At 48.3% G+C, this 24,046-nt stretch overlaps 1 protein-coding gene across 1 annotated transcript in view; it reads right to left on the reverse strand.

Moving 5' to 3' along the window:
• PEMT (phosphatidylethanolamine N-methyltransferase) overlaps positions 1–24,046 on the reverse strand; it is a 66,142-nt gene that overhangs the window by 7,255 nt on the left and 34,841 nt on the right. The window contains exons 4-5 of the mRNA XM_056866423.1: positions 15,439–15,584; positions 5,118–5,229 (exon numbers count right to left, since the gene is read on the reverse strand). Coding sequence (XP_056722401.1) covers positions 5,118–5,229; positions 15,439–15,584 — 258 coding nt within the window. The remainder of the gene's footprint in view (positions 1–5,117; positions 5,230–15,438; positions 15,585–24,046) is intronic.

Genomic DNA, 24,046 nt, shown 5'->3' on the forward strand with positions numbered 1-24,046 from the left:
GAGTTTCCTGCATTGTGCAGGGGGTTGGACTAGATGACCCTGGTGGTCCCTTCCAACTCTATGGTTCTATGATTTTAACCACTACACCACCCTGGCTGCGTTCTGGTAATCGGCCATGAAAACGAAAACATTCCCCTCTTTAAACACCTGGCAAGAAGGAGTATCCTTTGTTTCCTAAACTGTAAGTTATCTTCACGGATGAATGGACTTTCCATTCCGTCCCCCGCTATCGGGCTGGAAGTCTGATCAACACAGCGTTTCGCCCACCCGTAATTCCGGTTCAGCCAGGACAGTTTCTAAATTTAATTGCAGAACTGGAGCCAAAGCAATTTCCCACCACTCCCAGCGCCTTCAATCCCTTTTATGGCTCTTCAAACTCTTCCAAGTAGGGAAGTGGATGAATGGCCTTATATACACAGTACTAACATTGTAGCTGAGGTGCACATAATTTACTTATGACAGCTATATAGCTATCATTAGCGAATACGTTCAATCAGGGTTCTTAGCTTCTGGTTTTATACAGTTTCCTTTTTCTCGTTGCTCCGTTTCTGACTTTGTGTGCGTGTTAAGTGCCGTCAAGTTGCTTCCGACTCATGGCGCCCCTATGAATCAAAGTCCTCCAAAACGTCCTGTCCTTAACAGTCTTGCTCAGTCCTTGCAAACTGAGGGCCTTGGCTTCCTTTATAGGATCAATCCATCTCTTGTTGGGTCTTCCTCTTTTCCTGCTGCCATCCACTTTTCCTAGCATGATTGTCTTTTCCAATGACTCTTCTCTTCTCATAATGTGACCATACAATAGCCTCAGTTTAGTCATTTTAGCTTTCAGGGCCAGTTCAGTTCATTTATAACTACTGATGGTCATTTGTATGAACGCCAGCCTTTGACTGTAACAATGATGATTGGCTCTTCTATCGAGCCAGCCTGGATAAAAACACTACAAAAAAGAAACTGCTGCAGTCTTAAGTATGAATGCATCAAGATGCTTTTTTGTGCAATGTGTTAGCTGCAGTCCTAGGCATTGGTAAAACACCACACACACGCAGGCACGATCTTGATTCATATACACAATGACAGCAAGATTGCTGTTTGGTCGTGTTTCTATCTATGAGCATATGCATCACTGGTAACACAAAGCAAGAAAAAGAAGTGCGGGAACCAAAGGGGTAGCATACTCTGATACCTACAACACTTTTTTGGGGGGTGGGCAGGGCCGTCTTAACAGCATTATGGGCCCCTGGGCAAACCAGTGTGCTGGGGCCCCTACGACAACCATTCACAGGAATAAAAAGTAAATGGTCGATAATAGTATTTATTTATGGCAAGTCACTTAACATACACAGATTAGCATAGGGCCCCTATGCTCGTGGGGGCCCCGGGCAAGTGCCCATCGGGCCCATGCATTAAGATGGCCCTGGGTGTGTGTGTGTAAAAGACCAATAGGAAATCCCTAATGTGTCAGTTCAGAAACGAAACTTGGCAGTTTGGAAACCCAAAACCCAAGAAGAAATTTGGTTGGGGAGAATCTGGGAAGTCGTGTAGCCTGTGGGCTAAGATCTTCCTCAGAAGCCCTGCTCCCTGGGCCCCGGCCTTCAGGGGAAAGACAGGCGGTGAACACAGACGGGGCCTTCTCAGCGGTGGCTTCTCAGCTGCAGCGTGCCCTCACTCTTTAGTCTCCCCTGGTGCCTTCTTTGCTGTGTTTCAGATACCAGGCGACACATTTCTTTCTATCCAGCTTTTCAGCTAAGGGATTCCACCTTTTAAAATTCTTTTTACTGTCTGCATCTAGCTTGAAGGTTATTTTACCTTGCTCGTTTTAGACCGCTAAACTGGTTTTATGCTCTAGTTGGGTTGCAACGGCTGGATTTTAAATAGCTTGCTCATTTTAATAGTTTTTGCGCTGCTTTATTTTATTATACTCAACTTTGTACGCCGCCTCCAGCAGGTTCTCTGGAGAGGCAGCGTAGACATTTTATAAATAAAGAATCATAGAGTTGGAAGGGACCCCAGGGTCATCTAGTCCAACCCCCTGCACAATGCAGGAAATTCACAACTGCCTCCCCCCCCACACCTCCAGTGACCCCTGCTCTATGCCCAGAGGAAGGTAACCCCACCCCCAGGATCTCTGGACAATCTGGCCTGGAGGAAAATTGCTTCCTGACCCCAAAGTGGCGATCGGCATTATGCTGGGCATGTAGGAAAGGGCCATGAGAGCCAAATACTGATGCAAACCTTCCTGCTCTTCCTGTCGTGATCTGCCTAAGGTCACAGAATCAGCCTTGCTGACAGATGGCCATCGAGCCTCTGCTTCAAAACCTCCAGGGAAGGAGAGCCCGCCACCTCCCGAGGAAGCCTGTTCCACTGAGGAACCGCTCTCACTGTCAGGAAGTTCTTCCTACTGTTTAGCCGGAAACTCTTTGGAAGAAGAGCTACGTTTTTTTTTTTTTAAACCAGAGCTTTATTCTGACAATCTTTTAAAATCATTGATGGTTTTTAAACCCCACTTTTCTTCCTGATTGGTCTTACCACAGACAGCGTACCAGAAAAAATGACTTGCGAGCCATATAAAATCAACCCCGCTCCTCAAAGGATCAAAACGAAGAACATTTCCATTCGAGACTGTGATCTACAGTCGCAAGAGCGGCCAACGTCTCCAAATCTGCCCATCTTTGGAGTTGGCAGCACCGTGAAGAGCGGAGGAGGCGATTTCCTCCCGCCCCGCGAGCTTTTCAAAAATGTTATGCTTCGGGCGAGGAAACCCGATACGGGCTCCGGGTCCCTTTCGTGAGGTCATACGGGACATGTTCTCCCGCGGCAAACAGAAACAGCCTTGACTTTCGGGTGCCACGGTGACGGCAGTGAGATCGGCCCCGGCCAAAACGGGCCTTCAGGCCTCTCCCCCAGCCTGTATTGTAACAGAATCACCAAATTCTGCTCATGTTAGGCAGGGGCTGATGGGTTACTGGGGATCGTGCAGGTCGCTGGTGGGCATTTGTACGTCCGTAGGTCCCTGTGTGCCAACTACGGTCGCCAGGCAGCCATCTGTTGGCTCTCCTGCCACTTAGAATCATAGAAGAGTGGGAAGGGACCCCCAGGGTCATCTAGTCCAACCCCCTGCACAATGCAAAAAATTCACAACTACCTCCCCCCCACACACTCCCAGTGACCCTCTACTCCATGCCCAGAAGAAGGCTGATGCCCTCCCTCTCATGATCTGCCCAAGGTCATAGAATCAGCACTGCTGACAGATGGCCATCTAGCCTCTGCTTCAAAACCTCTAGGGAAGGAGAGCTCACCACCTCCCGAGGAAGCCTGCTCGACTGAGGAACCGCTCTAACTGTTAGAAAGTTCTTCCTAATGTCTAGATGGAAACTCTTTTGATTTAATTTCAACCCATTGGTTCTGGTCCGACCTTCTGGGGCGACAGAAAACAACTCTGCCCCATCCTCTCTGTGACAGCCCTTCAAGTCCTTGAAGATGGTTATCGTATCCCCTCTCAGTCTTCTCCTCTCCAGGCTAAACATACCCAGCTCCTTCAACCTTTCCTCATAGGAAATGCCTGTTTGCCAGAGCTTTCGAGGGGGTCTGAACGGGAGGCGCCTTTTAAGGAGGGGAGAGATTTGGGGTGTGCTATGTTACCTTTTGCTTCCAACTAAAGGCAAGAGCAGATTTATGACGATGAACATATTTACTAGCCAGCATGGCACAGGGGCTAAACTGCCGGACTCGGATCGGGGAGGGGGGGACCTGGGTTCGAACCTCCACTCTGCCATGGACCCTTGCGTCGGTCACACACTCTCAGCCGAACCTACCTCACAAGGTTGTCGTTGTGAGGATCTCTGCTGTCACACCACTTTGGGGAATAAATGAAGTAAACAAATAAATAAAACACTGCAATTTGAGGGTTTTTTTTGGGGGGGGGACAGTGTGGAGTGGTGGTTAAGAGCGGCAGACTCTAATCTGGAGAACCGGATTTGATTCCCCACTCCTCCACATGAGCGGCGGACTTTAATTTGGAGAACCGGGTTGGTTCCCCCATTCTCTCAGCCCTACCTCACAAGGTGTCTGTTGCGGGGATAGGAAGGGAAGGAGATTGTAAGCTGGTTTGATTCTCCGTAAAAGGTCAAGAAAGTCAGCATATAAAAACCAACTTTTCTTCTTCTTCTTCTTCTCCTTCTCCTTCTTCAATGTTCTCCTTTGCCTGTTTATCATGGCTTTCGAGGGGGTGTGAATGGTAGCCATCTTTTAAGGAGGAGAGAGATTTGAGGCGTGCTACTTTATTTTTTTTGCTGCCAACTGAAAATGTTTTAGAATTGCCTTGAATCACAAGGAAAGGCAGGACATAAATGTTTTGACGATGATGACAATAATGATAAACCTCCCTCGCAAGGATGTGGTTGTGGGGATCAGTGCCATCAGCCACTTCAGGGAATAAATGAAGTAAACAAATAAAACATTGAAGAAAAAGTTGGTTTTAATGCCCCACTTTGCTCTCAGAAGTCTCAGAGAAGTTTACAATCCCACAACACAATCCCCACAACAGAGGTAGGTGGGGCTGAGAGAGTTCAGACAGAACTGTGAGAGAAGCGGGGAATCGAACCCGGTTCTCCAGGTTAGAGTCCGCCGCTCTTATCCACTGCACCTTGCTTGCAATTTGAGGAGGAGGAGGAGGAGAAGAAAAAGAGTTGCTTTTTATATGCCGACTTTCTCTACCACTTAAGGGAGAATCAAACCGGCTTACAACCACCTTCCCCTCCCCACAGCAGACACCCTGGGAGGTAGGTGGGGCTGAGAGTGTGTGACTAGCCCAAGGTCACCCAGCTGGCTTCATGTGTAGGAGCGGGGAAACAAATCCAGTTCACCAGATTAGCATCCACCGCTCACGTGCAGGAGTTGGGGACTCAAACCCGGTTCTCCAGATCAGGCTCCACCGCTCCAAACCACCGCTCTTAACCACTACAACACGCTGGCTTTGTGGGGAATTCACGGGGAATTTGTGGGGAATTCAAGTAAACCCTCCCCAGACGAAAGGCTTTGCGGCGCCTGCAGGAGAGACCGGAGACCCTGGCCGGCGAGGCCCGAAGAGACGATAAGGACAGCGTAATTGCTGGAAAACTCACATGACGGCCCATCCCAGGTAGATGCTGGTACTGCCCCAGTACATCGGGTTGTCCAGTACGCTGAACGGGAAACAGGTCACCTTGGCCTCCATGAGGATCCCAAAGTAGTCGCCTGGAAGTAATGCACATGCCAAGGGTTAGCGGCAAAGGACGCATGGAAACACCACCGCGATGCTACCTAGCATCTACGAGGGAAAGCCTGGGTTGCCTGGGTTACTGGTTATCTCCTTTTGCTTTTCCATATATGCCATGTGCCTTGCCTTAGCCCCTTACTAGTGCCATTCTGAATATGGCTTCTGTAACCTGTCGAATCTAATCAATAAAACTGCTTTCGTGGACTTGCCGTCTGCTGGAATCCGTTTATGGGTTTGCCGCAGGGCTAGAGCTCACACTCTTCCTTTCCCATTTACAATAAAGAGCATTTCTTTCTTTCCTAAAGTACTCAGCTTCGTGTGGACTTCACGGCTAAAGGAGAAACCCCCCTCTTCCGCAACACAAACCAAGCTCTAAGCCAGGGGTCCCCAACCCTTTTCAGCCTGCAAGCACCTTCCCAATTCTGATACAGTGTGGTGAGCACAACTATAAAAGGGCTGCCACATCCTAACTTCAGTCGCACAGTGACGATCTTTTTTTTTAAAAAAATATTTTTTTATTTTTTCTTCATTTAATATATCCATAAAAACAATATAATAATAATAATAATAATAAAGAGAAAAACAAATAGTATTTCCAATTTAACAATCAAATGACTTCCCCCTCTCCCTCTTCCGTCTAAAATTAAATTGTATAATCGTTTGCTAACAGAACCAACCCCAATATTATTTTAATTAATCTGTTCTTGTCGTATCCAACATTATGAAATCAATACCTAATCTAAAAGTTAATACAAAGTATGAATAAGGGGTTAAATCAATGAGTATCCTTTAAATGGTCCCGATAAAAAATAATTTTCAGAGTACATGCTCCAAGCCTCCCATTCCCCCCAAAAATTGTTCATTCTGATTTATCAAAGCTGTAAGCTTTGCCATCTCGGTCAATTCCAGCAATTTTATCCAGTCTTTTTGGTCTGGTATCTCAACTGTCTTCCATTTAGCTGCATATATCAATCGAGCCGCCGTGGTGGCATCAATCAAAAAAGTTCTATGAGTTAAAATAGTACCCGGTACGCGCAGGGACGATCTTGTGCTGTGGTGGCAGCTGCCGCCAAAGCAGCGTTTCCAAAAATCTGCACAGCCAAGCAAATCTCCCGGGGCCAATCGGCAGCTTTGCTGGGGGAAAGCCCTACTTGGTCCCCCCCCAACTTTCTAAAAACATCAGGAAAGGCATCGGCGGGAGCTGCCTCAACGCGGATTCCTGCTTTAAGCTAACTCCTCTAGAAAGAGGGGTTCGTGGCCCGTCTGGGATGGGTTTACCTTATATTCACTGTACTCCGGCATACCTCGTTTCATTCAGATCTATTGCTACAGATTTCGATATTGATGTTTTTATCATTTGTCAAATTCTGGAATACCTTGTACGATTTGTTACGCCACTAGAGGTTTTTGAATTGAATTGAATTGAATTCAATTTTGCACCTCTCTGGAAGACTCCGATCTGCAGCTTGGGCGTGGCTGGGGTGATCTGCAGCCTTTTGGAGAAGTCCAACGCCACCCATTCCCCGAAAGCAGCTAATGGCGCTGCGGTCAGACACACTCCGGTGAAGATGTACTCAATGCCGGCCATCCTTGGAAAAACATTTGGGAACGATAACTGGTCCAGAACGTGCCTGCAAAGAGGGCTGATCGCTTGAATGATGCTACTCCGAGTTTTAAAATCACGGTGCCGGCTTCCAGCTGGTCCTAGGCCTGACTGAGGGGGTTGGGTTTGATCATCAATGTTCTTGAAAGCCTACGAGCCCTCAAGAACCGCCTCCCCCCAAGTGCTCAAGTCAACTTCCACATCCTTTTTCAGAGTATCCTCTCATTTGTATCCCTCCCTCGAGATCCATGCATGGCTTTCTCCTCTTCCGATTTTTCTCTCGCAGCAAACGTGCGAGGTAAACCGAGGCTAAGAGGGGGGCGCCCGGCCCGAGGTCGCCCGGCGAGCTTGGACATCCCCACACAGATTCGAACCCAAGTCTTCTGGACTGACCCCAAGGGCGAGACGGGTTCCAATCAGCCAGAGAATCATCTCGGGGCTTAAATCGAGAAAAGCGATCTGCTGTACCCCGTCCGCCCCAGCGCAAACCTGGCGAAACAAGCAGGTCTCAGGGTACCGTGCGCCATTCCAACGGCAACATTACAAACCCCACATCCTTCTCACAAGTGTGAGTCGGCACGCCATCCCAGCAATTGCTAGGCAATGCAAAACAATTCTTCCAGCAAGGAAAACTTCTTTTCTGCTGGGTCATTATCCCACTTAAGTGCCGACGGCTATTGACCAGGGGAAAAGAAATCAGACCAGGCTGATCGTTCTCGGAAATTCAAATACTTTTTTGGGGAGGGGAGGGGGAGACACTGCTTGAGGCCAGGGAAATTGCAATTCTGACCCCGGGAGTAATGGGAATGAACTATAGCGCTCGGATTCTTCCCGCAGAGCCTTTCAGAACTGTGATTGCAAAAAAATAATTAAAAAAAAATCCACTTTGCTAATGTCAAATGCAGCCCACCATTTAACCTTGGAGCGAAGGTGTCGACTTTTCTTTTCCAGGGAACAGGAAAACAAAGGGCAGAGCTGGTTACATAAGACACGGCGAGGCCGTAATTGCTGCGAAGGATCCTGGAACCCAAACCTCTCCGGCATCCTTCACAGTGCCGCACCTCAGCTCCGGGGAGGAGGCTCGACATCCCCACCTGTATTTACCTGCCAAGAAGACCAGCCTTTTAAAAGCGTTACTTTGAGCCCAGGAACTCGGACCTCGCAGCAGGCAAACGGTCGCTAGGACGCTGTGCCCCGCATTGGGTGGCCAACCGGGAGGCGTCCCGCTATTACAACTGATCTTATGTTGTGCCAAAAAAAAAAAAAAACCCATTATCCCATTATGTCTGATCAAAGGATAACGCACTGGAGATCAGGAGTTAGTTTTACAGCTCTGCCGTTTAACGGTGCCGATTTAAACAATGCAAAGCTGGGATCAAATCTCTCCAGCCCAAAAGCAAAAGAAAGAATCCCATTGCTGCTTAGAATTGTTCAAGCTTTAGAGACTTCTAACAGCGGATTTCAATACGGTACAATCCTGCGGTTCCCATGGGTGTCATTCTTGGCAACCGAGATCAACAAGTGATTCTGCAAAGCAAAGTCTTTTGCCGGGACACGAAGGTCTTTGTAATAGATAACGCGCTATGTTGCACATTGAGGAATGTTTGTGTATGTGCTTTATGCAAACTTGAGTGAAGAAGGAAAGCAAGAGAAGGCAGAGAGGGGGTGTGTGTTTCTTGACACGCATGTATCTACATGGGCGTCACGTCTAAAAGGGAGGATTCCTGCACCTGCCAATGTACGCAGGGACAGTTAATAGTGCCACAGGTAAAATACCTTTGTCGAAGGCTTTCACGGTCAGAGTTCATTGGTTCTTGTAGGTTATCCGGGCTGGAAAGAAAATACCAAGACCACGGAAAGAAAATACCAAGACCGCGGTCACACAGCCCAGATAACCTACAAGAACCAATAAAATACCTTTATTTTGGGCGCTTCATCCAGACTACAGAGATCAGTTCCCCTGGAGAAATGGCTGCTTTGGAGGGGGGGGACTTGTGCCCTGCGGAGGTCTTCCCCTTCGAAACCCCACCCTCCACTCCAAAATCTCCAGGAATTTACCAGCCCAGCATTTGAGACTCTAGTTGCTGTTGGGCAAGTAAGAGAAAGAGAGCGGGGCCTGGGGGGGTGGTTGAAGGGCTTGGGGGCCAGGAATGTAGGCCTTTTATGCATGGCTCTTTCATTCACCGTCATCCCTCCAACGGCTTCGGGTCTTCGTGTTGATTATGCATGCCGTTTCCGACCGTCGGAGGTCGCCTCGCTCTCCCCCTGCCTTTCCCTGTGTTTTCGGGGACCTGTTTTATCTCAAATTTGAAAACGCAGGCAAACCACCGGGGAAGGCAGGGGGAGAGCGAGGCGACCTGTGACGGTCGGAAACGGCATGCGTAATCCACACAAAGACCTGAATTCATTGGAGGGGCAACAGCGAGGGAAACAGCTATGCATAAAAGACTGTAGAGTTCAGGAGACCAGGAGCAGAAGCGGGGAAGAAAGGGGAGGAGGTCAGCTCTCTGAAGCTCTGAAAGAAGAAGAGTTGGTTTTTATACCCCAATTTCTATAAGGAATTGCAAAGAGGCTCACAATCGCCTTGCCTTCCCCTCCCCACAATAGGCCCTCTGGGACAACTGGTTGGCCACTGAATGAAACAGGATGCTAGTCTAGATAGACCACTGGTAGAAGCTGAGAGATCTCTACAGAAGATCCCCTGACGAAGCTGTATCCAAAACGTGTAGGGATCTAGAAGGACTAAATAAACTCTCTACCTGTCACTTTGTCCTTCCTGCCTACTAGTGCAGCCTTATTTTCTCCTGGCCACTGAAGGAGACAAGATGCTGGACTAGATGGACCACCAGTCTGATCCAGCAGGGCTCTTCTGAGGTTCTTACCAAGGGAAGGCCTCGGCCTCTATGCCCTGTTGTTGGTCCTCCAGAGGAACAGGTTGGCCCCTGTGGCAGACAGGATGCTGGACTAGATGGACCATTGGTCTGCTTCAGCAGGGCTCTTCTGATGTTCCTATCAGGGGAAGGCCTCGGCCTCTAGGCCCTGTTGTTGGACCCCAAGAGGAACTGGTTGGCCCCTGTGGGAGACAGGATGCTGGACTAGATGGACCATTGGTCTGATCCAGCAGGGCTCTTCTGATGTTCCTATGCCCTGTTGTTTGGACCCCAAGAGGAACTGGTTGGCCCCTGTGGGAGACAGGATGCTGGATTAGATGGACCATTGGTCTGATCCAGCAGGGCTCTTCTGATGTTCCTATCAGGGGAAGGCCTCGGCCTCTACGCCCTGTTGTTGGGCCTCCAGAGGAACTGGTTGGCCCCTGTGGGAGACAGGATGCTGGACTAGATGGACCATTGGTCTGATCCAGCAGGGCTCTTCTGATGTTCCTATCAGGGGAAGGCCTCGGCCTCTACGCCCTGTTGTTGGACCCCAAGAGGAACTGGTTGGCCATTGTGGGAGACAGGATGCTGGACTAGAAGGACCATTGGTCTAATCCAGCGGGGCTCTTCTGATGTTCCTATGCCCTGTTGTTGGACCCCAAGAGGAACTGGTTGGCCCCTGTGGGAGACAGGATGCTGGATTAGATGGACCATTGGTCTGATCCAGCAGGGCTCTTTTGATGTTCCTATCAGGGGAAGGCCTCGGCCTCTACGCCCTGTTGTTGGACCCCAAGAGGAACTGGTTGGCCCCTGTGGGAGACAGGATGCTGGACTAGATGGACCATTGGTCTGATCCAGCAGGGCTCTTCTGATGTTCCTATGCCCTGTTGTTGGACCCCAAGAGGAACTGGTTGGCCCCTGTGGGAGACAGGATGCTGGACTAGATGGACCATTGGTCTGATCCAGCAGGGCTCTTCTGATGTTCCTATCAGGGGAAGGCCTTGGCCTCTATGCCCTGTTGTTGGGCCTCTAGAGGAACTGGTTGGCCATTGTGGGAGACAGGATGCTGGACTAGAAGGACCATTGGTCTAATCCAGCGGGGCACCCTTTTATGGTCTTATGTTGACTGCGTAGCTAGGATACATCCCAGGGAAAAACTGGTGCACTTTCCGGAGGAGCGCCCCTCTCTGGGGGTTCCACTGCTGGGTCAGGCGGGGCAACCACGAGCTCTTTCACGAGAAAAGAGAAGCTTGCATGCCTACACTGTTCAGGCAGTGTTTGAAAAGGATATTCCGGAGGATTGCTGGCGCTGCTGGGAGGATGAAGAAGCAGAGCTGGTCATAAACCCCCCTACTCCTTACAGGCCGATTGACGCAAAACCTGATTATGGGCACAGCCTGAACGACAGGCAGTCAAGGTAGCTGGAGACGTCCCGCTCCACTACGCTCTCAACTGACTCGCCGTTATTTTACTTTGTGGCAAGGAAATTGCCCTTTTTCTCTCTATCCAATTACTTACAATTCCCCAGCTCCAGTTCGAGGTGTTGTTCCGCATGTCATCGGTACGCTATGGATAACATACCCTTTTCTGAATTCCAGAACGTTATTTATGGTTCTTTTGAAGTCATAGGAGGGGGAGGAGAGCACGGAATAAGCAAGCAAGGAAAAAACCAGTTGCTCGCTTTGTCCTTTCAAAAACTGCAGGAAGCTGGGTCGATCCATTAGAAGGAGAGAGAGAGACAGCCAGAAAAAAAGGCACGTCATACCTTTAGTACACTGGTTCCCAACCAGGGGTCCATGGACCCCCAGAGGTCCGCGAGAACTAAATTAAGGTCCGCGAAACAAAGTTATAAACCCATAATAAATTAATATTTTCAATTAAAAGTTCTCTATTATAAAATATATATATTCAAATATAATTCTAAGTTTAATGTTTAACTAACAGTTATGATTAAAGTTTATTTTCAAATTCCCGGAATTTTTATTTTGAACCTTGGGGTCCCTGCACCGAACAAAAAAGTCCTAGTGGTCCCTGGTCAAAAAATGGTTGGGAACCACTGCTTTAGTAGAACCAACAGAACAACCACAAAGTCCTGCGCAAGCTCTGGAGGGCATCCAACTCTTCATCGGGGTTGAAGTGTTAATTTTGAAACAGAGGGAAGAGGAGGAGGAGGAAGAAAAGCCTTCGGAAAGTTGGAACGGTTCAGAATCCAAGTTAATGTGAGAGCCCTAGAAAAGAAGGGGTGCTCTGCCCCCAGAAGGAGGCTCCGCATTCCTCTGAAAGTCACTTGCTTTGAAAACCATGTTGGGTCACCATAAGTCGCACTTTAAGCACTTTAAGTCGCACTCATTCATTTCAGCTAAGTCGCACTTTAAGCACTTTAAGTCGCACTCATTCATTTCAGCTAGTCTTCATGGTATATACCACAGAGTCTGCATGGTATACCATAGGAGCAATGGAAGCCCTGTAACGTCTGCTCCCGGCGGCCACTGTAGGACTTCCCTTTTCTCCTAGGCTCTATGGTTTCTCCAGGGGAACTGTAGTCCAGAGATGCATGTTAATTCTGGGAGCACGCCTGGAGGTTGAGAACCGTAGGGTCGCCTCAGTCTCCACACAGCTACCAGTCTGGATCTTTCCCCTGGTTCCACCCGGCCCCACCGAAGAATAGGGTTGCAAGTCCAATTGCCAAGGGGGCCATTTTCTCCAGGGGAACTGAGCTCTCTCGGCTGAAGATCAGTTGTAACAGCAGGAGATCTCCAGCTAGTACCTGGAGGTTATCAAACAACGGGCTGTAAGTGCTTAAACAGGAGTTTGGGATTCAAAAAGAAAGCTCTAGAATAAATGCACCTATAATAAGGACAATAAATAAATACTGTTAGAAAAATATATTAAGAGGAGAAACCTCACAAGGGCAACCGCAGTTGTAAAAAGGATTTAGACCAACAGGTCCAGCATAAGCATAATACAAAAGAACGCAACGTGCTTTATTGTAACATATTTTTTGTATGGACTTTATGATTTTGAGCGTTCTACATTGTTAATATATTTTTCTAACAGCAATTGAGTATTTATTTATTGTCCTTATTATAGGTGCATTTATTCTAGTGCTTTCTCTTTGAATCCCAGGACCTGGAGGTTGGCAACCCCACCGAGGAGAAGTGGAGGACGCTGCATAAACCTTCAGATCCTGAGCGGACTAGCTGCAGCTAGTTTATCAATGAGAAACGTCGGCGTGCCCAAACGGAATTAGGCCAAGGCGTGAAATTTGGGCAGGTTCGTTTTTCTCCGCGTTATTTAACGGTTGCCAGGAAAAAAGGCAACCGTTGGGTATGTTGGCCAACGAAGCAGATGCTTGACCCGAAGCAGATGGACTCGGATAGAACCCCTTTCCCTCCTCCCTCTCCCCTGCCATGAAAACCTCATTACCTTTTCCAAAGCTGGTATTCACTGTGCACCCCGGCGGAAAATAGGCCAAGCCGTGCGGTGAAAAACGAAGAAGCTAGGATTCCCGGGAGCGCCGGGACCCCTGCACAATAGCCCTAATTGTAGATGGACAATAGGGGAAATATGGGGGGAGGCGTCCCACTGACTTTTTTTGGGGGGGGGGATAATTACCCCGCGCTCAAGAAAGAAAATGGGCCGACATGAGCTCAAAGCGAAGGTATCTGACCATTATAATCTGTTTAGTTTATAATTGGCACTGTTTAGTTTATAATGGGCACTGTTTAGTTTATGATAGTATAATAGAAGATGAAAAATTGTAGTATAAGTGATCTTTTTGTATTTTTTGTATTTTTGTATTGTTTTTTTGTTATTTGTTTATGTGATTTATAATTTGTTACTGAAAATTATATATATATATATATATATATATATATATATATATATATATATATATATATATATATATATATATAAATAAAAAAAAGAAAGCTGCTTGGCACAAGTGATTTCACCATCCGCTGACACCGTTTCGCCTACATTTAAGAGCCAACATGCCCAACGGCTGCAGGGCATTTTGACCCCACCCTTGCCAAAAGAATGCTGAGCTGCTTGATTCGAAACCGGCCACCACGTTGAGCTCAACAGAAATATAGAAACAGAGAACAAATATATTCTAGCATGTTAGCGACTGAACTGGGATATAAGGTATATTCACACCCAGTGTAGATATATAATAATAATAATTATTTTTTAATATAATTGAACGGTTGATATAAGATTTGATGCATTATTGTAATCCCCCACCAGCCTTTTTTATATTTACTTCTTCAGTCTTCTGGAAAAATAAAACTTATTTCCAAAACAAAAAAAAAGAAAAGAAAAAGAAACCAGCTGCCACGTTTTACTGACTCATCCAGATGTTTCAGTCAGCTGGTATGGCAGGATCTCCTACCCTGCAAGATTTCACGGATGAAAATGTTTATCATCTTTGGAATACGCTTTGTTCGTCTTTAAAGTGCCTCTGGACTCTAGAAATCAAGCTTTACGCGGGCGAGAGTGAAATATTGCCTTTATTTAATGGAAACCCTAAATGCCTCACATTTTTCCCACTCCTCTGGGAGTTTCCGCATCGCACTCCCCGTCCCGGAACGGAGTGTGATGGGACGTCTCCCGCCTGCCTTCCCTGTCAGCCTACACCGCCTTGGCGAGTGACGATTTGGCTATCGTCACAGTTGGCAAAAACTGCCCCCCGAGCGGGCAAAAGGCACAACTATAAAGCACCACGTAAACACCTTGGAGGGCGGAGGCGCGCCTGCAATCCTGACTCACCTGTTTTTGCCTTCAAGCGCGAACGACAGCAACCCTGTCATCCAGCCTGGGATGAGTCACGCCTGCCGTAAAACACTCTGACACTCGGGTGATGCATCGGTTGTGGTGTCATCCCTAGGGGCTCTCCTCCACCCTTCCATTTTTCTGATCCTCTTTCAGGCATTAAATAAATCAGACGTTCCTATGCGGACGTCATAGAATCATAGAGTTGGAAGGGACCACCAGGGTCATCTAGTCCAACCCCCTGCACAGTGCATGAAATTCACAACTACCTCCCTACACCCCCAGTGACCCCTCTCCATGCCCAGAAGATGGTCAAGATGCCCTCCCGCTCATGATCTGCCTAAGGTCATCGAATCAGATGGCCATCTAGCCTCTGCTTAAAAACCTCCAGGGAAGGAGAGCTCACCACCTCCCGAGGAAGTCTGTTCCACTGAGGAACTGCTCTAATGGTTAGAAAATTCTTCCTAATGTCTAGATAGAAACCCTTCTGATTTAATTTCAACCCGTTGGTTCTGGTCCGACCTTCTGGGGCAACAGAAAACAACTCGGCACCCTCCTCTCTATGACAGCCCTTCAAGTACATGAAGATGGTTATCGTGTCCCCTCTCAGTCTTCTCCTCTCCAGGCTAAATATACCCAGCTCCTTCAACCTTTCCTCATAGGACTTGGTCTCCAGACCCCTCACCATCTTTGTTGCCCTCCTCTGGACACGTTCCAGCTTGTCTACATCCTTCTTAAATTGCGGCGCCCAAAACTGAACACGATACTCTTGGTGAGGTATCAGTACTTCTGCCCTCTAAACAAGGAAATTCATCTAGGTTACAAGTATTGATCTCTGTCGCACTGGATGATGGTCCCCTAAAGAAAACACCAGCCCTGGAAGTCTTCTGCCCCTTCCTGTTACAGAAGAAATTCACGTCCAACTTGAGACTTACCCAAAAACGTTCCGACAAAGCCCAGAGCGAGGAAACTGGAGAGAACGAACACAACGCCTATTGCCACCAGTCCGGCTCCGGCATAGTAGCCAGGGAGGGAGTCCAGAACTTGCAGTTTGGGCTGGCTCTTCATCGCTTCCGCAAAACTACGAGGAAAGGGAAAGAGAGTGACTCCATTTGATAGATCCCCCCCTTCAAAGGTGCAGAGTTAAACAAAATGCAGCCAGAAACCAAAGGGTTGAGGGACACACTTAGGGACTTGCCTGTAAATGATGCATTCTGCATAACAAGATGGGTTGCCAACCTCAAGGGGGTGGCTGGAGATCCCCCACTATTACAACTGATTCCCCTAGAGGAAATGGTCCATTTGGAAGGGGATTCCATGGCAATAGATCCTGAGAGGACCCTCCCATCCCCAAACCCTGCCCTCCTCAGCCCCACCCCCAAATTTCCCGGTATTTCCAGGTGCTGCCAACCTCCAGGCAGTAGCTGGAGATCTCTGGGATTACAACTGATCTCCAGCCAATAGGGACCAGAAGAAGATGAAGGAGAAGAGTTAGAGACCAGAAGAAGATGAAGGAGAAGAGTTAGAGACCAGAAGAAGATGAAGGAGAAGAGTTAGAGACCAGAAGAAGATGAAGGAGAAGAGTCAGAGATCAGAAGAAGATGAAGGAGAAGAGTTAGAGACCAGAAGAAGATGAAGGAGAAGAGTTAGAGACCAGAAGAAGATGAAGGAGAAGAGTTAGAGACCAGAAGAAGATGAAGGAGAAGAGTTAGAGATCAGAAGAAGATGAAGGAGAAGAGTTAGAGACCAGAAGAAGATGAAGGAGAAGAGTTGATTTTTATATGCTGACTTTCTCTACCACCTAAGGAAGAATCAAACCAGCTTACAACCACCTACCCTTCCCCACCCCACCCCAGTCACCCTGTGAGGTAAGTGGGGCTGAGAGAGCTGTGACTAGCCCAAGGCCACCCAGCTGGCTTCATGTGGAGGAGTGAGGAAACCAATCCGGTCCTCCAGATCGGCGTCCGCCGCTCATGCGGAGGAGTGGGGGAATCAAACCCGGATCTCCAGATCAGAGTCCACCAGGCTAGACTAGGATGTGTGTGTGTGTGCGTGGAGTGTCGTCAAGTCGCAGCAGACTTATGGCAACCCCTTATGGGGTTTTCAAGGCAAGAGACTAACAGAGGTGGTTTGCCAGTACCTTCCTCTGCACAGCAACCCTGGACTTCCTTGGTGGTCTCCCATCCAAATACTAACCAGGGCCAACCCTGCTTAGCTTCTGAGATCTGACGAGATCAGGCTAGCCTGGGCCATCCAGGTCAGGGCAGACTAGGATACGGGAGACCTATCCTGGTTGAAACTACCCCAGAAATTCTCACTGGGTGACCTTGGGTGAGTCTCTTTGACAACATGGGGAGGGAAAAGTCGCAGATCTCCCCTGAACTCCTCAGAGGAACAGTGGGATGTAAACGTAACAGAGACGGTTCTTTGTGGCAACCAAGCATTCCTAACAGGCAGGCTCAGAATTATTGCTGGCTCCATTAGGGGGGGAGGAGCAATAATTAAGCATGCGCAATAATTAAGCGTGCGCAATTTCGTGCAATTAAGCCAACCCGCGTACGCAAAAGGCAAACATGATCCCGATCGGCATCCTCCCGATTAAAGAGATCCCTGTGTTTGTGAACGGGGAACATGATGCACAAACAGGATAATTGCAGATAATCACCCTCCCGCAGCTGCGAGCGCGGCCCTTCTCTTGCATGTGCTGGGGGGGGGGAGTGGTTTCCAGAGACTTTGTGCTTGCTGCTAGCTTATCCCTCATTTCTGCCCGTGCCAAAGGACGTGGAGAAGGGGGAAAGGCATTGCCGCCGTGGCACTGCGGAGATTTGGAAGCAACCGGCGTCAAATAGTTGCGGCAACCGGCGTAACGCTATTGCCTGGAGGGGCTGCGGCTCAGTGGTAGCGCCTCTGCTTGGCATGCAGAAGGTCCCAGGTTCAATCCCCGTCATCTCCTGGCTCACCAGATTAGCCCCCGCCGCTCATGTGGAGGAGTGAGGAATCCAACCCGGTTCTCCAGATCAGAGCCCACAGCTCCAAACCACCGCTCCTAACCACTATACCATTTGGGAGGCTTGGTCAGGGCTGTTTTAACACATGGGCACACTGAGCAGTTGCCTGGGGTCCCCATGAGCATAGGGGAGGGGCTGTGACTCAGTGGTAGAGCCTCTGCCTGGCATGCAGAAGGGCCCGGGTTCAATCCCCGGCATCTCCAGTTAAAGGGACTGGGGCAGGTAGGTGATGTGAAAGACCTCCGCCTGAGACCCTGGAGAGCTGCTGCCAGTCTGAGCAGATGATACCGACTTTGATGGACCAAGGGTCTCATTCAGTAGAAGGCAGCTTCATGTGTTCATCCCACCCTACAGCCACCCTTCCCGAGAGAGGTTGCCTCCCACTTTTCTTCATTTTCTAATCAAACCAAAGAATCATAGAATCACAGAATCATAGAGTTGGAAGGGACCACCAGGGTCATCTAGTCCAACCCCCTGCCCAATGCAGGAAACTAACAATTACCTCCCCCCACATCCCCAGTGACCCCAACCCTCCCCCAGCCATGCAGGATCCCACAAAGACTTCTTCAGAGGCTTTTGCCAATATCTGACTTTCATAGCTTATTTTTTTTTTTGTCTTCCCAAGTTTTAACCAGGTGGCTGCCAAATGCTCCTGTACAGACCTATGACTAGTGTTACCAGGTTCCCCCCCCCCACGGCAACCAGTCGGGTGGAGGGCTTACCAGAAGCGAGGAGGGGACCAGGCCGGCCTCGCTTATGACATTGCTTCTGGTATCTGGGCAAAAACTCTATGGCGGACGCAGTTTTTACCGTAGAGGTTTTGCTCAGATCCCAGAAGATCCCGTGCGACTGGTGGAGTGATGGGACCGCGCCACCGGTGATCCTGACCGAGGCCTCTCCCTTGCGGCTGGCGGGTTTTCACGCCAGCCGGCTGATCAGTGGTGGGGAACATAAGAACATCAGAAAAGCCCTGCTGGATCAGACTGAGGCCCATCAGGTCCAGCGGTCTGTTCACACGGTGGCCAACCAGGTGCCTTTAGGAAGCCCACAAGCAAGGCGACTGCAGCAGCATTGTCCTGCCTGTGTTCCCCAGCATGTAATATATTCGGCATGCTGATCCTGGAGAGAATAGGTCGCATCAGGACCAGTATCCATTTTAACTAGTAGCCATGAATACCCCTCTCCTCCATGAACAGGTCCACTCCCCTCTTCAAGCCTTCCAAGTCGGCAGCCATCACCCCATCCTGGGGCAGGGAGTCCCACAGTTTAACTCTGCGTTGTGCGAAGAAAGGCTTCCTTTTATCGGTTTCGAATCTCTCGCCCTCCAGCTTCAGCAGATGACCCCGCGGGTTCTGGTATTACGAGAGAGGGAGAAAAGCTCCTCCCTGTCCACTCTCTCCACACCGTGCATCATTTTATAGCCCTCTCTCGTGTCTCCCCTTAACCGCCTTCTTTCCAAGCTCAACAGCCCCTAAGCGTTTTAACCGCTCCTCACAGGGCAGTTGCTCCCACCCCCTGATCATTTTGGTTGCTCTTTTCTGTACCTTCTCAAGCTCTGCAATATCCTTTTTTAGGTTTGGTGACCAAAGGCAGCCTTAAAACTACAAAGCCCATGATGCTGCGCTATGACGAGTGAAGAAGAACACACAGCAACACAGAACTCCTGGCAATCCCAGACTTATCCCTAAGTGTTTTAACCATTCCTCATAGGGCAGTTGCTCTAGCCTTCCTTATCATGTTGGTTGCTCTCCTCTGCACCATCTCGTGGACCCCTGGCCTTGACAGACAGTTACGGCTACAAATTACCCTTCAGTGCTAAAAAAAAAACAGCCATGGACCCCCGAGCACCTCAGCACAGCCAGATCCGCTGGCACATCCCTGATTTCCAATTATAGGACCCAAAAATGTACTGCTTGGGCACCCAAACATGCATTGAGAAAGACCTCCTCCCATTCTCTCGTTCTTTCCACTGCCCACGCGCTCCACCTTTGCAATATTAAATATTTTACATAGCTCATGTGCACAAGGCACAGGTTGAAATGTTTTTTCCCCCCCACAGATAAAGCCTAAAATTAGAAATTTGGAGGCGGGACAGGAGGAACGAACCGTGCAAAGACCCGTTCCGGGAAAAGGTCTGAATTTTATCTTTAACCACCTGTGCGAACATCTGGCCGGGTTATGTCACAAGCCAGTGAACGCCTAACCAGGAGCGGGAACAATCCCAACGGTGTCAAGCTCACATCTCATTTTTGTCTTGCCAGTTTGGTTTTGGAGTATATCGCTGGAATTGTGGCAAATGGCATTAGGAGGAGAAGGAGAGTTGGTTTTTATATGCCTACCACTTAGAGAAGAATCAAACAAGCTTACAATCCCTGGTACAAAACTGGTATCCCCGCCCAAACTGACCACCCTTCTCGTGTTTCCACCATCCGCTATTTTCCCGACTAGTTTTATCTCACACTAGTTTTATCCCACACTTCTCCCGTGGAGCTTAAGGTGGTTCTCTTCTCTGTTTTATCCGCACAGCAACCCTGTGAAGGAGGCTAGGCTGAGAGTCACCCCATGGGCTTTGTGGCCGAGTAGAGAATCGAACCTGGGACTTCCAAGTCTTAATCTGACCCTGTCGTCACGACAGCTCTGGCCGCTCGCCAATGAAACGACCAGTCAGCATCGGTCGCACATTTAAAGGGTTCAAAAAGCACAGACATCGATTCTTACGATGACCCTGTAAGGTTGGCCAAAATGACTAAAACGACTTACCGCGGTACGAACTGCAGCTTTTAAACTACGCCGAATGTCGCCTATCCGACCAGGACCGCACAGCATACCCAAACCTACAACAACTCCCCGCCTGACATTACGAGAAATTTTAATTGACCAGCTTCCGTTTCCCCGATAAAACTGAAATAAGTGTTTTATTTATTAATCTCATATTTATTTATTTATTAATTAATCTCATATTTATGAGATTTTATGAGATTATGAGATTATGAGATTTATGAGATTTTATGAGATTATGAGATATTTATGAGATTTCTGATAAGATTTCTCATGAGAGATTTCTCAGAAGATTTCTCATATTTATGAGATTTCAAAGGAAGAAAGTGAACATTTTTGGCGGAGGACGAAAAGCGACCAACTCATCGCTCAAAGGAAAGTCCATTTTTAATCATTTCTTTTTCACCCCCCCCCAAAAAAATTAATCAACCCAAGCAATTAACCAGCCGCCAGATCCCATGCGAAGTTGGCGTAGCGGCGGAAAAAACACAGAGATCCTCTTCACCCCCTCGCCCGTTCATGCCTCGGTTCTCTCGCAAACAAAACGGGACCTTCGTCAGCATCCCCCCCCCCCATCCACATCACCTGGCTACGGCCAAGAGGGAAAGTGTTTGTGGATGCTAATGGACCCTCTTCTCCTGGAGTAACAATTCACTGCTTTCTAAACAGAGTTTCTATTTGCATGAACCCACGCGGTACCTCTCCCCGCCCGAAACTGGTAAATAAACTTTGCCAGCTTCGACAGGTGGGTGCCCTTAAAAAAAAAAAAAGACGTTATTTCACCTGGCAGAGACAGGCATTTGCTGTCTGTCTTGACACCTTAGGGACCGGCCACTCTTGGCTGGCAAGAAGCGCTCGGGCAACTTTCAAGGGTGATGAAACGTGGGCTGCGTCGCAGCCGAAGACACGCGCCTGGCCCGCGGGAGACCCGGTTCGATTCGTAGCGCTGTCCGTCAAAGGATCCCGGCAAGGGGAGGAAAATCGAGGGGCAATTCAGTACACGTCGCCTGCTTGGGGACCGGTTCCTGCAGTGCGGTGCGCAACGCGGGCAGCGTTCATGCGTGCGCGCATAAAAGCCGAAAGATAGAAGTTACAAGGAACACACAGCTGCCGCTAAAAATGGAAGCCCCGTGCCCACATCTCCCCCTTTAAATATGTACCCAAACACAATCCAGTATGATCGGTTGGCAGATTTATCCAGTGGCCTGCAAAGGGCTCTTGCTGAAGTTGGGGGGTAAAAGGGGAAAAAAGGAGAGATAAAACACATGATGATAAAGACAGTCCACGGTTTCACCAAGAGTGGTGCCTAGTTTGTCGGATCAGCGGGCCAGACCCGGAAGATTTCGTCAGCAACATGGCGTGACGCAAGTATCATTCTTCCCCAGTCAGTTAAACTCGTGCAAAAAACCCACCTAGGGTTGCCAACCTCCAGGTACTGGAGGAGAAAATTAGACACCACTGTACATAGATCAAGAGATTTGGAAATTAGTACAGGAGCGAAGTTACTATTAAACAAAGTGCAAAACTTTATAACAAGCTACATGCAATGACATACAATGTAGGACAATATATACAAAAGGACCTACAACACTAGTTTGCAAATATTCATATTCTCAATTGTTGCTAGCGATCCTCCATTGCTAGTGGCATCCATCATACTACATGATTATTATCTGCATAAGAAGAATTTTTGTACTCAGCTTTGGGACAATTGAGAATATGAATATTTGTAAACTAGTGTTGTAGGTCCTTTTGTATATATTGTCCTACATTGTATGTCATCGCACGTAGCTGGTTATAAAGTTTTGCACTTTGTTTAATAGTAACTTCGCTCCTGTACTAATTTCCAAACCTCCAGGTACTAGCGGGAGATCTCCTGCTATCCCAACTGATCTCCAGCCGATAGAGATCGGTTCCCCTGGAGAAAAATGGCCGCTGTGGCCATTGGACTCTATGGCATTGAAGTTCCTCCCCGCCCCAAACCCCGCCCTCCTCAGGCCCCGCCCCCTAAATCTCCAGGTATTCCCCAACACAGAGCTGGCAACCTCCATGCATAACAAATGAAAAAGGCCTATTTTATTTCTGCCTATGTTTCACAGCACCTAAAATAATGGGCATGCTCCTCTGATCCTGGAGAGAATAGGTATGCATCATGACTAGTTTCCCTTTGGACTAGTAGCCACGGATAGCCCTCTCCTCCACGAACATGTCCACTCCCCTCTTCGAGCCTTCCAAGTTGGCAGCCATCCCCACCTCCTGGGGCAGGGAGTTCCACCGTTGAACTCTGCGTCGTGTGAAGAAAGGCTTCCCTTTCCCTGTTCTGAATCTCTCACCCTCCAGCTTCAGCAGATGACCCCGCAGGTTCTGGTATTACGAGAGAGGGGGGGAACCCTGTCCAAACCACGCATAATTTTATAATGTCTCCCCTTAATCCCCACGCATGTCTCCCCACGCATAATTCTCATGTCTCCCCTTAACCGCCTTCTTCCAGAGGTAAAAGAGCCCAGCGACGAAGGGGTTCCAGTGTTGGACTAGGATCGGGAAGACCCAGGTTCGAATCCTCGCTCTGCAGAAGCTCGCCAGGTGATCCATTGGGCCAATCCCTCTCTCTCCCTCTCTCTGCCAGCCAAACCTACCACGCAGGGTTGTTGTTCGGAGCAGAAAATGGAAGGGAGGACGACGTCGTAAGCTGCTTTGGGTGGGTTCCCAATTTGGGGGGTGAGAAAAGTGGGGGTATAAATACCAAAAATAATACAAGCTGTCCGACACCTGTGGTCTGCGGAGCAGGCTCAACTCCCCGCCCCTCTCAGTATAAACTGGGCCATCGGCAAACGGTCCTATTATCTGGGAAGACCCGGGAAAGTGATTGTTTCCTGGCGGCTCTCCGTACGTCTCAAGGCTGTTGCGTAAGGCCAAGGTTTGGCATTGGAAAAGATCGCTTCCGCCTTTCCGGACCCTTCCCCAAGCTCCGAGACCCCCGGCTTCTTCCCCTACAGAGCTGAATAATGGCGTTGCTCATCTAACAAGCGGCGTTTATGCCGTATCTGGGTCAATGTGTAATGCTTACCGCGACAAAACACTTTCGCTCGGCCTTCGGATCTTCATTTACCCCAGATCTGTCACAGCAACAATTACCTTTTATTCTGACGGTCGCCTTAACACTTGGGTGGGTGTGTTTTCTTTGTTTTTTTTAAATAAAATTTTTATTGGGTTTTTAGGATGCAGAATAAAAAGGGAAGTGGGGAAGGGGGAAGCAAACAAATTGGTTTCCGTGACCAAGTGCATTCGATACACTCGATGCCATTTAACATATTATGCGCTCGTAAAAACGAAAATAATGACTTATCAAAGCTTAAACTAATATACACTATAACTTTATCACAATCGCGCCTATAACTTTCTGCCATTAAAAAAAAACATTTCTAGATTTGATTAGTAATCTCATAGACCAGTTAATATAGATGTTTCATTATATCCTTATGTGTATTTATCATAGAAAGATGGCCATTTTCCCCAAAAATCATCTAGTGGTTGTTTCTTTATCAAACAAGTTAATTTTGCCATTGAGGCGAAATCAAACACTTTTTGAATCCATTCATTTTTCGTTGGGATCTTTTCCCAGTATGATGCATACAGTATTCTCGCCGCGGTGGTTGCGTATAAAAATAATTCTCTTTGAACTGGATGCTTTTTTCCCCTTTTCCTTTTTTCCCCTTCTGTACCCCTATTTATTATTGAAAATCAATAAAAATATTTA

The sequence above is a fragment of the Euleptes europaea genome, chromosome 21 (assembly GCF_029931775.1).
Source record: "Euleptes europaea isolate rEulEur1 chromosome 21, rEulEur1.hap1, whole genome shotgun sequence".
Taxonomy (NCBI): Eukaryota; Metazoa; Chordata; class Lepidosauria; order Squamata; family Sphaerodactylidae; genus Euleptes; species Euleptes europaea.